At 39.0% G+C, this 21,560-nt stretch overlaps 1 protein-coding gene across 3 annotated transcripts in view; it reads right to left on the bottom strand.

The window, feature by feature from the left end:
- Positions 1-4,266: 4,266 nt before the first annotated feature.
- Positions 4,267-21,560, bottom strand: part of RNF168 (ring finger protein 168) — a 54,111-nt gene continuing 36,817 nt past the window's right edge. For 2 of the 3 annotated variants that reach the window (XM_081234339.1, XM_081234340.1), the window contains exons 5-8: positions 21,005-21,126; positions 11,978-12,059; positions 8,320-9,223; positions 4,267-4,896 (exon numbers count right to left, since the gene is read on the bottom strand). In XM_081234339.1, the coding sequence (XP_081090465.1) occupies positions 4,799-4,896; positions 8,320-9,223; positions 11,978-12,059; positions 21,005-21,126 (1,206 nt within the window). In that variant the 3' untranslated portion in view covers positions 4,267-4,798. Of the gene's footprint in view, positions 9,224-11,977; positions 12,060-21,004; positions 21,127-21,560 lie in introns of all 3 variants that reach the window. The other variant, XM_081234341.1, reaches the window with a different exon arrangement.

The following is a 21,560-nucleotide window of genomic DNA, read 5'->3' as shown; positions in this document are numbered from 1 at the left end:
TATCTGAAGGTCAAAAACTTCAGCATGGGGGAAAAAAAAGCACCTCATAAGTAAAGCCAAATGATAAATGGCAAACTGCTGTCAAAATATAAGACTAAGGAATTCCCTGGCAGTCCAGTGGTTAGCACAGGTATGCTGGTGGTCAGGTGACCAGCACTGCACAAAGAAAACCTCAGATCTCATAGGGAAGTGTGATGGTGTTGGCTGTGCAGGAAGTGTGTCTACTGGCCTGAGACAACTGATGATTAGCTGGCTTTCAAAGCATGAGGCTGTCACTGATTGGTTGGTTTTCAGAGGTGTGTTCAATGAACCAAGTTGTCATTGATTGATTAGACAGGTTCATAACCTGTTCTGGTGGTTACTTGTTACCATGGCTATCAAACAATCAATCTTTTCCCAGGTGTGTGGGGAGTCATTCCCATGGGGAAAATTTTTTTGTAACTCATTACTAGAAAAGGTCAATCTTCCTAATACATTAAGAGGCCCTAGAAACTGAGAAGAATGTCTGACAACCTAATAGAAAAATAAGCAAAGAATGCAAACAGAAAATAAATACAAATGGTCTTAGAACATGAGAAAAAAAAACCCTCAACCTCATTTAAAATAAGCGTTTAGGGGCTTCCCTGGTGGCGCAGTGGTTGAGAGTCCGCCTGCCGATGCAGGGGACGTGGGTTCGTGCCCCGGTCCGCGAAGATCCCACATGCCGCGGGGCGGCTGGGCCCGTGAGCCATGGCCGCTGAGCCTGCGCGTCCGGAGCCTGTGCTCCGCAACGGGAGAGGCCACAACAGTGAGAGGCCCGCATACCGCAAAAAAAAAAAATAAATAAATAAATAAAAAAATAAAAAAAAAAATAAAATAAAATAAGCGTTTTCTGTAGCGACTGCTCTCAAGACCCTGGAGAAAAACACAAACCACATTCCATAAAATTAAAGTGTCAAAATAAAGTTTTGACATTTAAAGATAATTTAATGTAGAAGCCACTAAATTTGTTTAGTTTTTTTTTTTTTTTTTTTTTTTTTTTTTTTTTTTGTTTATGTTTTTTTTTTTGTTTAGTTTTTTAAAAAATATATTTTAAAACATTTTATTAAGTATAGTTGATTTATAATGTGTTAGTTTCAGGTGTACAGCATAGTAATTCATACATATATATATATATTTTTCGGATTCTTTTCCCATATAGGTTATTACAGAATATTGAGCATAGTTCCCTGTGCTATGCAGTAGGTCCTTGTTGGTGATCTATTTTATACATAGTAATGTGTATGCATTAACCCCAACCTCCTAATTTATCCCTCCCCCAGAAGCCACTAAATTTGGAATAAAGGTTTCAGTAAAATACATGATGCATAAATTATTTTTTTAAACCAAAGGAAATAGGCATGGTTGGTTCAGCTCCCATCTTTTTGGTAGTTTTTGCTATTATGCAACATTAGAATTGCCACTTCTCCCCAACCAAGGACCTAAGTCTTAGGTAATTAGACCTCTTATCTACTTTTTGTTTTGTGACGTGCTAATCAGCACCAAAAAAAATCTTTTTCTTCTAAAAGTAAACCAGTTAATTCATGTAATTTTTAGCTTTATACAAATAAAAGCCTTAAATATAAGTTTTCTAAGCATTTTCCAATAGAAGGAATCAAGTACATTTTTTTGTTTACAAGGTGCTTTTCCAAAAGGACAATCATTTTGAACACTTTTCAAGTCAATGAACTTAGAATATATTTGTATAAACTATAGCACTTCAAGTTCTTTGGGAGTAGAAAGATTCTGTCACATTGAAACCAAACTGATTAGGTATTATCTCAGTGCCTCTTGCTAAGATTATTACATAATTCCTGTCATCTAAGTTTTTGCAATCTAGGATTACTCTGGAGAGTTACTTCATTATGATCTATTCCAATTACTAAAATGCCCTCCTTTTAATCTTATCCTGGTGTTCTATTATTTCTAGGGCGTACCCTCCTAGGAGCTCTGGGAATTTAGCGATGATGTCTGATGGCCTTAATTTTCTGTAGAAGAAATTTCAGAGAGGGGTTCTTGGCATCCTGGTAGGTGAGGAATTAGAAAGCTTTGTAGGCACTCGGGACAATGGTGGCTTTAAGTGATTGTTAGCTTGTGTATAGGGTGGCACACACAAACCTTACTCTCTAATCATCAGTTCTGGTCGAGATGGGGACACTTGGGTATATAAGAACTGAACAATTGGCAGGGCTCTCTACACATACTTGGGAAGGTTCTCCAGTTTTCTTCCATAGATCCTTTATGAGGTTTTACTTCTTCTGGGCATTTGTGCTTAAGCATAATTTCCCACACATATTACTCCATCTTAACACGATAGGAACTTTCCAAGTTTTTGCCTTAGCGATTTCAAGACATATTTGTACTAGAATCCATTTACGGAAAACTTCTCTGTATTTTTTCCTCCTCTTATCTCTTAGCTCCTGCCTCTCTTCTCAAGCCTGCCATTCTAAACTCCGCTGGGATATAAAAAACACTTTTCCAGACTCCCAGACTCCTTTGCCAGCAAGCTTCCTATTAAGTTCTATTACCTGTAAGAGGTACTAGAAGGGAAGGGAAAAAAGGACATTTTTTTTGCTGTTCCTATCAATGTTGCCCCAGCAGTGGCAGTTCACCCCAGCTTCTAAATGCCAACTCTTCTAGAACCAGACTCACCGGGCCCTTTCAGAGTACCAGCAGTAGCTGGGAGGTGTTTCTTTCTCAAAGGTCTGAACACCAAGTCTGCAGGGCCCACTCTCCCACATAATCCTGAGCACCTACGTTCTAGTAACCAAAACCCTTCCTGTGTGTTTCCCAGCTTTGAGGGTGGTAGCCACTTCCTGCAGTTATCATCTTTGGGTTATGTGTTCCCTTTTGTTTCAACACCTGTCTAACCAATTTCCTATACTGCATTTCCTCTGTTGAAATACCTATTTTGGTTGCTTTCTTAAGTGGATCCCAAGCAATAGATCCAGTATAATCTACATTTGTCTAGTATAAACTGACCAGGGAGTGGGATTCTAATTCTGCAGTAAAAAACAGAGACACCCAAACTTTTTATGGGTCTTAAGAAATGAAGAGGAATGATACAAAAGATGGGCAAACTCAATTTATGATCCCCAATTGAGAGAAAACCTTCTGGATTCAACTAGCTTCATGGATAGAGCCTAACTGCAGCAGCCTGGGACCACAAAAGCCAAGTTGAAGAGAAACGTAAAGTGAAATGTAAAGCAAGAGAACGGTCCCCTCAATTGAACTCAGGGTCCATGTTGCTCCAAGTCCTGCCAAATTAAGGCAATATATATTGGGGAGAACAAAACTGACTCAAAATTTGAAGTCATGATTGTTTATTAAGATCTTTACACAGGAATTAAGATATGGGTAAACATACAGTAGTGGCTCAACTCCCCATTTCAAAGTTTGTAGTGATTTACAAACCTTTATGCATACCAAATGTGTAGAACTTGTATAGGAATTTGAGGCCACAATATATTTCTGAGAAATGGTTTCTTCTGAGGCTAAAGTCTCTTGCAATCTGGGAACTGTGACACAGGGGAACTTATGGGCAGGGGTCTCTTGTGACATGGAGCTGTAGATACATCTGGTAGGGGAGAGGTGAGTAGTCTTCATGAGTAGACAAAGGTAATTTGCAATTTACTGGATGCCACACGTGGGTACTTACGGTACACACAGTCACTGGATAAAGTGAAACTCTCCCAAAAGTGGGACTGATGGAGTAGTGGGGCTGGAAGATAGCCAGGAGAAAGGCACTATCACTTATTAAGGTTCGTTTTTGAGTCAGGGCCTGTGCCAGGTACTCTATTACTTCCCTTAACTCTTGATTTTTTGTCTTTTAATTAATTAATTAGGCTGTGTCAGGTCTTACTTGCAGCACACAGGATCTTTCTTGCAGCATGCAGGGTCTTTCATTGAGGCACATGGGCTTACTTGCCCTGCGGCATGTGGGATAGTTCCCCGACCAGGGATCGAACCCGTGTGCCCTGCATTGGAAGGCGGATTCTTAACCACCGGACCACCGGGGAAGTCCCATTACCCTTAACTCTTTTTTTTTTTTTTTTTTTTTTTTTTTGTGGTATGCGGGCCTCTCACTGTTGTGGCCTCTCCCGTTGCGGAGCACAGGCTCCCGACGCGCAGGCTCAGTGGCCATGGCTCACGGGCCCAGCCGCTCCACGGCATGTGGGATCTTCCCGGACCGGGGCACGAACCCGCGTCCCCTGCATCGGCAGGCGGACTCTCAATCACTGCGCCACCAGGGAAGCCCTACCCTTAACTCTTGATAGCAATTCTTGGTTACACTGATTCCCGTTTACAGATTAAGAAAGTGAGATTAACAGATAGAGACCAAGTTAAGAAGGAAATTATTCTTTCTTCCCTCCTGCACTACATGCCCTTGTTTTGGTGGTCCAAACTCATGCACAAATTACTAGTCCCATCGTTCAATTCCTTATATGTGAACTAAGGAATCGAAGAGCCATTTAAAACCATTCTTAGCTCACAGGCCTTACAAATATTGGCGGCATGCAGATTTGGCCTCTGGGATGCAGTTTGCAGACTTCTGTGCTAGGGCTTTCAATTGAGGCCCTGGTGTGTTCAACACGCTTCCTTCCCCGGTAGGTCCTGAACTCTGTTCTTGTCTCATCAGCAGTGTGAGCCTGACGACAACTCCTCTCTGCTTTTCAGAGGTTTTCAGCCTTTTAGCCTCTGCTCTTAACAGTTTCAAAACTGCAGTTATCTTGATGGGAAAACCGACCTTGTGTTTGATGACCCCAAGTCTCCAATACTGTCACTCCAGCTTCATGACATGGCCAAGAGCTCTCTGCCGGTTTCTCTGTTTACCAGCAGCAGCCCTGATTCTCGTCCTGCATTCAGAATAGGCACATGCTACAAGCGAAAAAGTGGCTGCAAACATCAGTTCACCTCTCAAATCTCCCCTCTCTAGAATCTTAGCCCCTAAGTTAGTCCTCATTGTTTCAGTAGCTTTCTGATGCTTTTAAGTAAAGCATTTTAATTTTTAAATGTAAAAATTTTACATTTTTATCTGGCTTTTCTCATTGTTCTCAGCAGGACTGCAGGTCTGCAGCATTGCTACCTGAAAAGCATAAGCTTTGCTTTCAAATAATTTAAAAATAGTACATTAAAGCTAAATATATTCAAATTCATTCACAATGCTATTTCCAAAAATTCGCGTTATTTTTTTTTTGCACTGAAAAACCTTCCTAAATTATGATTCTTAGAATTTAAAGGCAAAAAAGGACTGTCTAGAGTGGTATAGGTTGAGATGCCTAAGCATCCTTAATCTTGTAATATTTTAAGAACATTTAAATTTTGAGATGATATATTCAATATGACTTAAAATTATAAAAGAACATACAGAGAAAAGTCATTCTTCCACTCCTGTCTCCCAGCCACCCAGTTTCTCTCCCTGCTGGCAACACTGTTTATCTCTCTCTTAAATATATATTTCTCTTCTTTGGATAAATGGTTGCACACTATGTACACTACTCTACATCTTGTATTTTTTGTTTAACTATATCTTATAGTTCTTTTCGTATCAGTAAAGTGGGTTTTTTGCTTAATTGCTGTATAGTATTCTATTTTACCATCATTTGTTTAGTGTTTCTTGATATGATTAAGGTTGTTTCTAAGCTTGTTATTACAAACAATGCCAAACAAAAATGTTTTATGCATGCCATTCTACATATATGTGAAAGCAGCTTTAAGAAATTCCTAGAAGTAGATTACCAAGGTTACCTCTCTAGGGCTTTAAAAGTTTCTATTCATACCAAGCAACATATAAGAGTGCCTATTTACCCACATGCTTGCCAAGACTGGGGAAAAAAAAAAAACCCAAAAAACAAAACACCTTTACTAATCTGAAGGGTGGAAAAATGTATGAGTATTAGTATAAGTGATATTATGCATCTTTTCACACATTTAAGAGCCACTTATATATTATTTCCTGGGAACTATGTTTCTTGGGAACATAAACTTTTCTAATTTTCCTTTTGGGTTGTTAGTCTTTTTCTAAACATATTGGCAGACACTTTATATAAAGGAAATAAGCTCTTTGTGATGGGTTGTATCTATTTCTTCTCAAGTTTGCCATGTCTCCTGATTTTCCTTTATGGTAGTTTTTGTTATGCAGAACTTTTTATTTTCATGTGTTTTTATTTAACTGTGAAAAACACATAGTCCATTTCAATTTTTAATAATTATTTTAATTTTCAGATTCTCAACCCCTGCATAGTTTTAGCACTCATTGAGAAATTAAACACTCTCATATCCCTTCCATAAAAATGGGAGGAAAGTATCAGTAAATTCTAATGACTGACACAAAACATTTACTAGTTTCTCACAAAAATGCATACATGGTAGTATCAGAAAGATTAATTGAGAAATTAAAATTTATCTTAAAACCAACTTTAGTCAGGAGGACTTCTTCACAGACAAATAAGTGGTTATATATGTAAATCCTAAATACATTACACTATTTTCCCCCCTCTTTGGTCATGGACTATTCCAGGAAGATTTAATTATATAACTTTTAATTTGAAGAGTCACTAATGTGTAAAGCAAAATTGGTCTTAAAAAATATTGGTTTGATGAAAAGATATATTTTAGACAAATTTGGTTAGTTTCTAACTACATTTCAGCACAATCATTACTCAGGGGACAATCACTTTTGAGAAAGGGCAAACTAAAATTTAAATTAGCATCAGAATTCTACCCATAATTACCCAATCAATATTGAAGTAGACGCCATCAAGTATGCAAAGATTACAGAATTTCAGTTACAAAATTTGGAGGAAAAAAATCTTAATTATGTATAAAAACACTGACAAATTTAAGCTAGAATTATTAGCTCTAGGACATTATATTGCATTATTACCTTAAAAGGATGGCTAACTAGATATCAACAGCAATGCTGTGAAAACGGTTGTTTGCTCAAAGTTGTTCATATTAATGAAACAAAAGATTAACAGTCTCTAAGTTAAATTTCACAAAATGAAATCGCAGCCTTCTGATTTAACTTTCGGGGGCAAGACAGGGCCAAACCCAAATATCGTACTTTCTATTTTTGTCCATAAACACAAATAAAAGTCAGTATTGGGCTTCCCTGGTGGCGCAGTGGTTGAGAGTCCGCCTGCCGATGCAGGGGACGCGGATTTGTGCCCCAGTCCAGGAGGATCCCGCATGCCGCGGAGCGGCTGGGCCCGTGAGCCATGGCCGCTGAGCCTGCGTGTCCGGAGCCTGCGCTCCGTAACAGGAGAGGCCGCAGCGGTGAGAGGCCCGCGTACCGCAAAAAAAAAAAAAAAAGTCAGTATCAATACAAAGGTTAACATAAGGAAATAAACACATGGTTAGTCAGGTTCTACAACATAGGATACTGTGACATAACTCTCCTACAGTAAATTCCCCCCACCTTTTTTGGACTAGCAGATTAGGTAGTATGTTATGAAAAGCTGTTAAAACCCAAATGTTTTCTGTGCCATCTAGCAAAGAAAGCACGAGGAAGAATACTTTGCCAAACTACACCTGCTACTCTAGCCTGGACCCAGCTGTCTGATCATCCACTCAGTTTCAAGGCCTCCAAATTGTCAATCTACCCCACCCAGCCTCATCCCAAGCTTAGCTACTTCTGCATCGAGTCTAGTTTCCTTTCTGTCAACTAAGTCCTAATTTTCCAGAAAACTCTGATTTTTCTGCTTTCACGTTGATCCTAACCCATTTTAAGTAAAAAAAAATATGCTGTAATATTTAAAGTAATTGAAGTGGACATGGAAATTAGATTAGTGTTATGGAAGATGCACTTCAAGTACTCTGCAAATATATGGGAAAGTTGCAAGAAAACTTAGATTCTAAACCCTGCCTGGATTCCTTAGCTACTTGGTATATTATAATGTTGCTTTGATTACTAGTCAGTACAAAAAGGTGCGTGAAGGCCACAAAACATGCATATGGTGGGAAATGCATGGAAATGAAGATTTCTTGGGAGTTGGCCAAGGCATTTTTATATCCATAAGGACTGTCAACTTAAATTTAGTACACCAGTTATTAAAAAAAGGAAAGGAGTGGGACTCTTGCTTACAACCAAGTTTGGCAGAAACACATTTGTATATTCCTCCCCTGTAATCACGCCGTCCTTTAATTAAGGACAGTGAGTGTGCCCACGGAGCAGAATTAATGAAGAATTTATAAAGAATCTATGATAGAGAGCTTCACTAGATTATACAACACTCCCCTTACCCAAGCACTACTTTGTGTATCTCTGAAACATCTGAAAAATACTTTTCTGTGACTTACTAGGCTGTAGGGAATGAGGAGTTTTAGATACATTACAATTATCTCTAGTAGAATTTGTTATCTTTCTTCCATTAACTGAACGTTTCAACTGGATCTTAAAAGAAGGTTGCCAATTTTCATTTTTTGAGCCTCTCCTAGGTTTTGGATGCTCTAGATCAGTTTGTCTTTTGAAGTTTCTATCTTTGGAATTCTTCCTTTGTCCATTCAGTGATTTGTCTGGAGGTGAGGATGTAGCACGTAACTTATATTCATCTGGGGATCCTTTCTGCCGGTTTGGCCTCATTTGTTCTTGATCCACCTCTTTCTGAAGCTGTAATGCTAATAACCTGTCCTGTTCTTCTTGTTTACGTCTCTCAAAAAGTAGACATTCCAAATCTATCAGTTTTTGGGTAAAGTTCATTTCTGTTTCTTCTTGGTCTGAGGAAGCTTTGGGCAACATTTTTCTTCTTTTTGCAGAAAAGCATGGATCCCTGACTGCTTCAGACAAAGATTCCTGGTTTTTTCTTTTGGAGATATCTTTATTGATCAGTAGGTGAGACTCTTCATTTTCTGTCTCAACTGTGTTATTTCTAATTATCTGTGTCATATCTGATACAGTGCACCCACTCTCTGTTTTGCCACAAGGCTTCATTGCAGCTTCTCCAGAGTAGGGAACTCTGGCTTCAGGTCCCTCATGATTTATGACACATAACTCTTTTTCATGATTGCTCGGTCTTGTTTTGACTTTTCCTTCAAGGCACCATTCTTTACCACTGGCACATAACTGAGGCATAGGTGACTCCACTGAAGATTGTGCACCTTGTTCATGAACTTCAAGGCATATCTGAGGAGAAAGTGTTGGCATATCTTCCTCAATTTCTGTGTCTTGCCATGTAGGGCTCTTCACATCACTGCTGTCAGTTTCCTGTAGAAAACAGGAAAACACTGAGTGAACCAGGGGGAAACAGCAAGTCGTAATACATAAGTCTAATTACACTGATACCAAAGCTGAGTTGTCACTATAAGGTAATTATTATCACTACTAATAAGATATATTAATTCTTAATAGTATTTGTATTCTGTGTGCCAATTTAGATTAAGGTATTTCTTCATTTCACTCCCATGAAAACCTACAGTTTAAAATCCACCAACTAGTTCTATATATGGCCAGGAGCTGGCACCATGACTTGACTTCTCATCTTACAAACTTCCTCTAGCCCAGGGATTTTTAATCCCTTTTTGGGTCACAAACCCTCCTCCTTCTGGCATTTTTGTGAAGCTTACAGACCTCTTTGAGAATAATATTTTTAAACATAACAATAAATACATAGGGGGACTTCCCTGATGGCTCAGTGGTTAAGAATCCACCTACCAATGCAGGGGACATGGGTTCAAGCCCTGATCTGGGAAGATCCCACAAGCCGTGAAACAACTAAGCCCGTGCGCCACAACTACTAAAGCCCATGCGCGTAGAGTCCGTGCTCTGCAACAAGAGAAGCCACTGTAATGAGAAGCTCGCATACTGCAACAGAGAGGAGTCCTCACTGGTTGCAACTAGAGAAAGCCCGCACGCAGCAACAAAGACCCAACATAGCCAAAAATACATACATACATACATATGGAACAATTTATATTGCAACACAATTATTAAAATCTTACAATTTATGATGTAATAATGCATTTCTATTAATACATTAAATAATAAGACCTAGTGGCAAGTCTAATAATTTGTAACACTGAAGGAGGGATGAGTATAAATGATATTTCAAGAGAGCTGCAACAAATGTAGTGTAATTAAAAACCTGTGTTATCTACTGGTGACAAAGTCACAGGTACTGTTAACAGTGTTATGGTTTACTGGTTTGCTGCCTACATTCATAACTAAAGGAAACGCTAAAATGAGAGGTCAGGTGGAAGTAAAGATAAACTTTTCCTTATATCTAGGTTCATATGTACTCTGTGGATTCTACCCACAGACCTTAGGTTAAGAACCCTTGCTTTAGCCAGTATAATTCTTCTCACTTACAGGTCTTGGGTAAGTTAAGACCTAGGATTAGTTTTGACCATGGGAAAGCCTTAAGAAGAAAGGTTTCGGTACTTCCCTGGTGGCGCAGTGGTTAAGACTCCACGCTCCCAATGCAGGAGGCCCAGGTTCGATTCCTGGTCAGGGAACTAGATCCCACATGCATGCTGCAACTAAGGAGCCAGCAAGCCGCAACTAAGGCATGCTGCAACTAAGACCTAGTGCAACCAACCAACTAACCAACCAAACAAATAAATAAATAAAAAAGAAAAAAGGCTTCAATGAGGACTTGCTTCAAAACAAAAATTCCTCCTTGTTTGCGATCTTAAATCTGTTCTTTTACCTACTTTGCTTTGCATTTATCATTCCTCATAACATTTTTTATGAACCAATGTAGTTTGGATTGGACAAATTCTAGGTTGCTTACCTAGTTTTGCTGTGAATATTAACACCAGGATAGGAAAAAAAAATCCTAGCCTACAATGCCTCTCCCATCAATCCTTAGTTCCAGCATGAGCCAGACTGTCTGGACTTGAATTCTCCCTCTATTACCTCTACTTAAGGGACACTGAGCAATTCTCTTGCCTCTGCATGCCTCAGTTTTCTCAACTATAATTGGGCACAAGAAGGGTACCTTACAGAGTTGGTGGTTGTGATGAAGATTAAAGAAAATAAATACATTATTTGGCACATAAATGTCCATTAAATGTTAGGTGCTATAAAACCACCTAGCTAAACTGAAAAAAGTTTAGGAACCTGTGAGTAAAGGGTTAATAAAACTTCCATGTAGGAAACTGACCTTGGTGTCAGCTGGCTTTTCCTAGTTCTATTTTCCTGGAAGCCTGATAGAGGTGAAATGTCACCTGTGTTACTAGGCCACAAAGCTTATGGTAAAAATGACCCTTACTGGTGAACTGCATCTGTACTAGGAGAACTAGGAGTGATCTATAAATACCTTGCAGGAAGCCAAAGCTCAGGGCTTCTGTAAGTGACTTACAACTCTTTGGCTGTGTTCCTTCCCAAGACCCCTGGAAGCCACACCCATGAGTTGTTACAGTAAATAATTTACTCTTATGGAGCATGGGACTTCTAAGTCTGGGTGGTTACTACGCTCCTCTGCATGGTCTCACTTCCAGGCCATCACTTAGGAGCTCTGCAGTGAGGATTCTTGCTGAATAGATATGCCTGATGTCTGAAGCTACCCTACTAGCATGCTTTGTTTACCACTGTGTAATCCTTTAAGTGAAGCTGGTACCAGGGGTAGCCTATTTAGTTTTGTGAGTCTGATGATCTCGGTCAGGGATGTACAAACTACGGCCCATGGACCAAATTCAGCCTGGTGCTTGTTTTTGTACAGTTTTACTGGAACAAAGACAAGCTCATTTGTTTATATATTGTTATGGATGCTTTCAAATGACAACAGCATCACTGAACAGTTGTGACTGAGACCATTTGGGCCACAAAGCCTAAAATATTTACTATCTGGCTCTTTAGAGAAAAGGTCTGCTGACTCCTAGCCTAAGTGAGCCTAAGGTGACTAAGAAAGGTTGTTCCATTTACTATAGTGACTTAAAAAAAGTTAGGAAACTGCAAGTATTAACAATCTATAGCAGTAATAAACTTGCCAAGCCAAGAACATCTTTAGCATCCACATACCTTAGATATGGAGTCTTTCCTGTCTTCTTGTACAACTTCAGACTGTGATGCTGACCAAGGTTGAGATTTAGGTGACAAATACCTTAAAAAAAAAAAAAAAAAGTTTACCAAAATTTGAATGCTTTGAAACACAAGTGGCATGTATCCAATATAATAAAGCCAGATTAGCTATTTATGCTGAAGGCTGTTTGGCTTGCTGCTTGGCTGATTTATCAGAAAGAGTGTAATTCATCTCCCTGTCTCAGGTATTTTGGTCTATTTCTGGAGCAAAACTTAGAAGTCTGAGTATTGATATATTTTAGTGAAAAATAGCAGAAAAGGAAGTAAAAGTCAAATCTAAATTATTCCTTAATTCTCAAAAGAATTTAAACAGGTAGGTACTAGCATCAAAACAACGTAAGACTGTATAGTCTTCCCAAAAGTAATGGAAATGACATTTTAAGTCAGGAGAAGGAATATGTTAGTTTCTTTTTAATGCCAGAAATTCTACATTTTTATCTCTATTTGAAAAATGGTCTATGATTAGATTCTTCACCATTTTGGTATATTTTATTATGTACATATTTTATATCAACTATCTACTTAGAGATATAAAAGATTTATCAATGTATCAGCATAAGAGCACATCTCTAAATATCTAAGCATCTTTAATAGGCTGTTTGCCACTGAAAATATTAAGTCTGTAATATAATGGAAAGCATAAAAGAAATGGGAATAAAAGGACAGGTTATAAGAGGTTAGGTATATTAAAAAAATTTTTTTTTTGATTTTGTAAAAAAAAAAAATCCAAACACATATACAACTATGCTCAAAAATGGCACAAATGTTGGCTGTCTTCAAGTGGTGGTAACTTTAGGTGATTTTCAAAGAGCAGCTAGCTTTTATAATTAAAGAAAAAAATGGAAAAATGTCTGATTGCAAATATGTAAAATCATAAGTTCCATTGCCCAAAGCACCAACGTGTAGCATATATAACATTAAAATAAAATCTAGACAAAGATCTCATATAAAGAATAAATATCCCTTATAGATAAAATAGTAGCTAAACCGCATATTTAGTTGCATCAACCTAAATATTTACTCTGAAAACTTATGAGAATAAGAACTACCTCTCAGTTGATAAAACAGGAGTCCAGGTTTAGTCTCATTTTAATTTTGTTTCCCAAAGCTGAAGAATTCCTTCTGCCAATGTTAGATATTAGTAACCAAGTATATTAAAACCAACATAGAATTATTACAGCTTAATAGTTGTTCAGAAATCCATAAGCAGAAAACAAAACAAAGTGTGATCAGATACCCATCTAACATAATTGGTGAAGATTTGTGAACTCTCTGGGATATTGTTTATTTGTAATAACCAAGTAATATATGAATACATGTAGGAAATATGTGTCATCATCCCTTTCCATTCTTATTTGCTTCCTCATATGTAACCAATTTTTTAAAAAATTATTTCTATATACTGCACACTATCTTTTTTTAAAGCAATCATATTCTTTTGTGATTTCCTTTTTTCACTTATGTCTTATAGATCTTTATAAAAAACTATATACATAGGCCTACCTCATAAAAACAAATAGTTTACAAGAAAATAGTTACAAAATATATGTAAGGGGTGGTGGTGGTGGTGGTGTGATGAATTGGGCGATTGGGTTGACATGTATACACTAATATGTATAAAATTGATGACTAATACATCATAGTTACAGGGAGGGAGATACTGACTGGGAAAGTATACAAGTGAACCTTTTGGAAACAGTCTGTATCTTAATCTGGAGTGTAGTTTATACATATGTAAAAATTCTCCAGAAGTTACATTTAAGATTAATATATATATACTTTAAAAAAAGTTGTAAAATCTTATATTATCGTAAAAACCCGTATACTTACCACTCAGTTTAAGGGGAAAAAAATCACTGATTTTAAAATTCTTTATGGGGCCTTCTGTGTGTCCCAGCTGACAGGCTACAACTATCCTGAGATGCTCTTATCTTTTGCTTTTATTTATTTATTTATTTTCCCCTTGGTCTATTTTACTTTATGTTTATTGGGATATAGTTGTTTTATAATGTGTTGGTCTTATGTCTTGCTTTTTTTTTTTTTTTTTTTTTTTTTGCAGTATGAGGGCCTCTCACTGTTGTGGCCTCTCCCATTGTGGAGCACAGGCTCCGGACGTGCAGGCTCAGCGGCCATGGCTCACGGGCCCAGCTGCTCCGCGGCATGTGGGATCCTCCCGGACTGGGGCACGAACCCGTGTCCCCTGCATTGGCAGGCGGACTCTCAACCACTGCGCCACCAGGGAAGCCCTAACAACTGGCCTCCTTTTTTTTTTTTTTTTTTTTTTTGCGGTACGCGGGCCTCTCACTGTTGTGGCCTCTCCCGTTGCGGAGCACAGGCTCCGGACGCGCAGGCTCAAACGACCATGGCTCACGGGCCCAGCCACTCCGCAGGATGTGGGATCTTCCCGGACCGGGGCACGAACCCGTGTCCCCTGCATCGGCAGGCGGACTCCCAACCACTGTGCCACCAGGGAAGCCCCTGTCTTGCTTTTAAAAGTAGTCTTAACACACACTAGTACCCCTAAACACTTTATTGCTTAGTACTGTATGATTTCTGAACTTTACGTATATGGAATCATACTACATGTATCTTTCCACAACTTGACTTCTTCACACAACACCTTCCTGAATCAGGCATGTTTTCCTTAGCCAGAATTCATTTTCATTGTTGGAAAGTAACAGTATTCTGGTCTACTGTTGGACATGTGGGTGCTTCTGGCTCTTTACTGTTACTAATAGTACTGCTGGGAACATTCTTGCACATGTCTTCTGGGGTTTTAGTGTCTACACTCCAGTCATAGAGCATCAACCTATAGTGTAAGTGCTCCTTATCCTCTAGGATACTTAATATTGCCAGAAAGTTTAATTTTTCCAATAGGATGAGTATGAAATGTTACCTCATCACTATTTTGTTGTTGTTTTTATTGAGGTGCAATTGACATATGACATTATATTAGTATCAGGTATACAACATAATGATTCAATATTTGTATATGTGAAATGACCTCACTGTAATTTTTTTTTTAAATAGTGTTTATTTATTTTTACTTGTTGACAGCTTGCTCTATTTATTTATTTATTTATGGCTGTGTTGGGTCTTCGTTTCTGTGCGAGGGCTTTCTCTAGTTGTGGCAAGCGGGGGCCACTCTTCATCGCGGTGCGCGGGCCTCTCACTGTCGCTGCCTCTCTTATTGCGGAGCACGGGCCCCAGACGTGCAGGCTCAGTAGTTGTGGCTCACGGGCCCAGTTGCTCCGTGGCATGCCTCACTGTAACTTTTTAAAAATTCTATTGAAGTATAATTGATTTACAATGTGTTAATTTCTGCTATACAGCAAAGTGATTCAGTTATATAGATATATAGATATATTCTTTTCCATTACGGTTTATCACAGGATATTGAATGTAGTTCCCTGTGTTCCAAGTAGGACCTTGTTTACCCATCCTATATATAATAGTTTGCATCTGCTAATTCCAAACTCCCAATCCTTCCCCCGCCACCCTCCCCCTTGACAACCACAAGTCTGTTCTCTATGCTTGCCTCACTGTAATTTAAATTAAAATTTCCTTGATTACTAATAAAGTTCAATCTTTCCACATATGTATTGGCCTTCAGCTTTCGTGTTCTGTGATGTCAAAAATTTTTGCCTCTTTTTCTGTAGTTCTGTCTTTTTCTCACAAATAGGTGGGTATTCTTTAATAATAAACTTTTTCCAGTAAATAAGTTGAAATATCTTCTTTTAGAGGGCAGCTTATCTTTTTATTCCCTAAAGGTATTTTGATAAAGACATTTTTAATCTTATTATAGTCTATTTGTTTTGCTCCTTAAAGCATCCCTCTCTACAGATATTCTCCTTTGTTATCTTCCTAAATATTTATTTTATGTATGTATGTATATATTTACATATTTGCTTACTTACTTAGTCCTAACCACTGGACTGCCAGGGAATTCCCTTGTCTTTTTTTTTTTTTTTGCGGTACACGGGCCTCTCACTGTTGTGGCCTCTCCCGTTGAGGAGCACAGGCTCTGGAAGCGCAGGCTCAGCAGCCAGGGCTCACGGGCCCAGCCGCTCCGCGGCATGTGGGATCTTCCCAGACCGGGGCACGAACTCATGTCCCCTGCATCGGCAGGCGGACTCTCAACCACCGTGCCACCAGGGAAGCCCTCCCTTGTCTTTTTAATAGGTCTTTAATTCGCCTTAATTTTTACAGATAGTATGAATAGAGGTCCAAGCTAATTTCCCCCCCATATTATCCACTGTCCCACAGGCATTTATTGACAAGTACATCATTTCCCCACTGACCAGCAACGATGACTACTGTGTTCGTTATTCAAAGTACCCCAAAACTTAGTGGCTTAAACCAACAAACATTATCTCATAGTTTCTGAGGGTCAGGAATTCAAGAGCAGCTTAGCAGGGTAGTTCTGGCTCAGGATTTTCATGAGGGTCCAGTCAAGATGTTGGTCAGTCATCTGGTCAGTAGCCTGACTGAGGCTAGAGGATCACCCTCCAACCAGGCTCATGCACAAAGGCTATTCTGGAGGTCTCACTTCCTTACTGGTTGTTGGCAGAAGGCCCCAGTTCCTTACCATGTGGGACTTTCCATAGGGCTGCTCACAACATGACAGCTAACTTTCCCAGAGCAAATAATCCAAAAGAGAAAAGTCACTTTAGGACTTAGTCTCTGAAGTGTACAATGTCCCCCTCTCTGAAGTGTACAATGTCCCCCTCTCTGAAGTGTACAATGTCCCTTCTGGTAATTCTATGTGTATACTTAAGTCCAGCCCACATTCAAGGGGAGGGAAATTAGGCTCAGTCTTTTGAAGGGAGAAATATCAAAGATTTGTGAACATATTTTAAAACCACAAAAGCTAGGGCTTCCCTGGTGGCGCGGTGGCTGAGAGTCTGCCTGCCGATGCAGGGGACACGGGTTTGTGCCCCGGTCCAGGAAGATCCCACATGCCACGGAGCGGCTGGGCCCGTGAGCTATGGCCGCTGGGCCTGTGCGTCCGGAGCCTATGCTCCGTGGCGGGAGAGGCCACAACAGTGAGAGGCCTGCGTACCACAAAAACAAACAAACAAACAAACAAACACAAAAGCTAGCATAAAGGTTCTATAAACTGTGGTGTGTTTCTAAGCTATCTATTATTTTGTCTTATCATTTTGTCTATCCATCCCTGTGCAAATAACACATATGTTAACTTACTATAAATCTGAAGCATCCATACCTCCACCACACATTTTATTTTTCATCAGGAGTATCTGAAGGCCCTTTCTCGTCCATATAAATTTTAAAATCAGAATGCAAGAAAAAAAAAAAAAAGGTTGGTGGGACTTCCCTGGCGGGTCAGTGGTTAGGATTCTGTGTTTCCACTGCAGGGGGCACGGGTTTGATCCCTGGTCAGGGAACTAAGATCCCCCATATGCCACGTGGCAAGGCCAAAAAAACCACCCCAAAAAACAAAAACAACAACAAAAAGGTTGGGATTCTGACTTCAAATGCATTTAACCTATAGATCAGTTTGGAGAGATATGACATTAAGCAATTTTGTAACATTAGACATCTTCCAACCTACAGCTACTACGTATTTCTTTAATATAGTAAAATTTTATAACATGCTCCATAAGGACTTTTAGAATTTTCAATAAATTTATTTCTAAGTACTTTTTATTTTCTGATGCTACTACAAACAGAATCTTTGTTGTTACATTTGCAGTAGACTTTAAAAAAAATAAATTTATTTATTTTATTTATTTATTTTTGGCTGCACTGGGTCTTCGCTGCTGCACACGGGCTTTCTCTAGTTGTGGCGAGCGGGGGCTACTCTTTGTTGCAGTGTGCGTGCTTCTCATTGCAGTGGCTTCTTTTGTTGTGAAGCACTGGCTCTAGGCGTGCGGGCTTCAGTAGTTGTGGCACGCAGGCTCAGTAGTTGTGGTGTACGGGCTCTAGAGCGCAGGTTCAGTAGTTGTGACACACAGGCTTAGTTACTCCGCGGCATGTGTGATCTTCCCGGACCAGGGATCAAACCCGTGTCCCTGCATTGGCAGGCAGATTCTTAACCACTGTGCCATCAGGGAAGTCCCTTGCAATAGACTTTTTGTATAGATTTTTATATCTACCAAGCTTGCTAATCCCTTACAAATTCTAAAAATGTACCTCTGAACTCTTGGGCTTTCTATAAAATTATCCCACCTCTGAATAACAATAGCTCCTTTCCCCTTCCTTACCAAGCTTATAATCTTTTATTTCCTTTTATTGCCTTACTGTAAAGACTAAAATCTCCAGTACGACACTGTGTTTTCCTGGTCTTAAAAGGGGAATGATTTCTATTTTCTACCATAAAGTATGATATCTGATACAGGTTTTCTGGTAGACATCCTTCAACAGGTTAAGTTTCTATTCCGACTTTATCAAGAATTATTCCCAAGTTTTTCATATTTAAACAGTTAATAGGTTAACTTGCATTGATTCATTTTCTAATTATTAAGCCAGCAACATATTTCTGGAATTGTCTTTTTTTTTTTTAATTGGAGTATAGTTGCTTTACACTGCTATGTCAGTTTCTGCTGTTCTTTCAAAAAATTGTTTAAATTAATTAATTTTTTTGGCTGCCTTGGATCTTCGTTGCTGCACACGGGCTTTCTCTAGTTGCCGCGAGTAGGGGCTACTCTTCGCTGCGGTGCATGGGCTTCTCATTGCAGTGGCTTCTCTTGTTGTGGAGCATGGGCTCTAGGTGCGTGGGCTTCAGTAGTTGTGGCACGCGGGCTCAGGAGTTGTGGCTCACGGGCTCTAGAGTGCAGGCTCAGTAGTTGTGGCGCACGGGCTTAGCTGCTCCGCGGCATGTGGGATCCTTCCGGACCAGGGCTCGAACCCATGTCCCCTGCATTGGCAGGCGGATTCTTAACCACTGCACCACCAGGGAAGTCCTGTTTTTCTTTTTTTAATTGAAGTATAGTTGATATACAATATCATGTAAATTACAGGTGTACAATACAGTGATTCACTTTTTTTTTGTTTGTTTTGTTTTGTTTTGTTCTTGCGGTACGCGGGCCTCTCACTGCTGTGGCATCTCCCGTTGCGGAGCACAGGCTCCAGACGCGCAGGCTCAGCGGCCATGGCTCACAGGCCCAGCTGCTCTGCAGCACGTGGGATCCTCCTGGACCAGGGCACGAACCCACGTTCCCTGCATCGGCAGGCGGACTCTCAACCACTGCGCCACCAGGGAAGCCCAGGGATTCACATTTTTAAAGGTTATATTCCATTTACCGTTATTGTAAAATATTTGCTATATTCCTTGTGTTGTACAATATATCCTTGTAGCTTAATTTATACCTAATACCTGTACCTCTTAATCCCCTACTCCTATATTGCCCCTCCCTCCTTCCCTCACCCCACTGGTAACCGCTAGTTATCAGCCTGTGAGTCTGCTTCTTTTTTGTTATGGACGTGTCATTTTAGATATATTTTCATTCTTTCTTCTTTTTCTGATACGGCATTTAAAGCCTTCTAAATACTACTTCAGCCATATCCCAGAAGGTCCGATGTATAATATTTTCAGTTCTATGTTTCCATAAAGATTTATTCTTTAACCAATGAGTTACCTAGTAGCTTTTCTTAATTTTCAAAACACTTTAGTAATCTTTTTGTTAATTATTTTAAATTTGAGGTGAAATTCATATAACATAAAATTAACCATTTTGGGCTTCCCTGGTGGCACAGTGGTTGACAGTCCGCCTGCCGATGCAGGGGACACGGGTTTGTGCCCCGGTCCGGGAGGATCCCACATGCCGTGGAGCGGCTGGGCCCGTGAGCCATGGTTGCTAAGCCTGCGCGTCCGAGCCTGTGCTCTGCAACGGGAGAGGCCACAACAGTGAGAGGCCCGCGTACCACACACACAAAAAAACAAAATAAAAAACCATTTTAAAGCGTACATTTAGTACATTTACAAAGTTGTGCAACCATCACTTCTATCTAGTTTGTTGTTTATATTTAAGAATTCTTCATATATTTCAGAGACTAGACCTTATCTGTTTTTAACTTTGTGTACCTTTAATCCACCAGTTTCTCAGTTTCTTCAATTTCTGCTTTTAAATTCATCAGTTTATTATTATATTTCTAGTAAATTTTTATCTTTATATATTTCAAAATATATATTTAGATTCATGAAGATTCATGACAGTTATATCCTTTATGTAGAATAGTATTATATCAATATGAAATATCCCTGCTTTTCTTTTAATGGTTTTTCTCGACTTCTACTTTGCATTATATCAGGCATTAACAATATTGATGTTGCATGTCTATTTCTTCTTTTAATAGCAATCACCTCATTTAATGCTGCCCTCTTCCCATCTATCTCCATCTCCCTGTCCCAAATTTCCACCATCTCAAATCCTAAATTTCTATGAACTTTGAAAGGAAGCAAATTACCTGCACATATTTACCCAGTTGAATCAAAAGCCCTTACATGTTTTTGAAGTCTAGATTGTAGTTGATAAACTTTTTCAACTATGAATTACTATGGAAAAGCTTATATCCTCATAGAGTCATCAACTCTTCCTGTTGCTATGAGGGGCACTCTGGGGCAACTAAATTCACTCCACTGTTGACTACCTGACTTATGTTTTTTGTACAGTAGGGAAGGAATGTAATATATAAACTGGGAAAAAGAGGGTGGGGTAATGATCTAGATGCCAAACTGTAAACTCCTTCAATGAGGATGACCTTATATGGAACTAGAGTCTCACCTGAATCTAAATTAAGAGAAAAAGGAAATGGGAACAACATGGAAATCCTGAGCAATGAAGATAAAAAAGGTTTCACATCCCTCTTCATGCTAGCCAGGAATCTAAGCTATGTGAGCATCTCTCTTATTTTCACTTTACATCAACCTCAGACCATCTGGAGGGTTTTCATGCAGAGCTGATGGGCCAAATTTTGATATAGAAGTAAACTATATTCACTTACTTCTGAATATCTCCAGTGTTTGTTTGTTTGTTCTTACTTTTCTTCTGTGACTTGGTTGTGACTGGATCAGATTTTTCGGAATTCAAGGGCGAAGCCAAGATACTTCCCTCACAGAAATTGTTCTTCAACAGCAGAAAAAGCATAAAACAATTTTAAAATAAAATAAGCTATTGACCAATTCAGAATCCACAATAGAATTTTTCAGGAATTATTAAATTCTATATATCCTTTGAATAATAAGGACCATGCAAAAATTAATATAAACAAGATAAAATTTATCTAAGTTGGTCTAAATTGCATTTTTACTCTACATTATAAACACAAAGAGCATGATGGTACTAATCTCATAAGCTGATAATTTCTGCTAACTTTTCTAATGAATAATTTCATATTTATAACTACCTTAATCTGTAGGGAAAAATTCAGAGCTGTGGCTGTACCTGGAATAAAATTTATTTTACATAAAATAATTTAATTTGGGGATTTAAGGGCATACCAATAAATATCATCAATATTTCCTTGCTGTCTCATGGAAGTCTCATAAGTCTCTTACTAC

Source organism: Mesoplodon bidens, assembly GCF_964165515.1.
Source record: "Mesoplodon bidens genome assembly, chromosome: 5".
Lineage (NCBI taxonomy): Eukaryota > Metazoa > Chordata > Mammalia > Artiodactyla > Ziphiidae > Mesoplodon > Mesoplodon bidens.
This window is presented reverse-complemented; position numbering and strand designations above follow the sequence as displayed.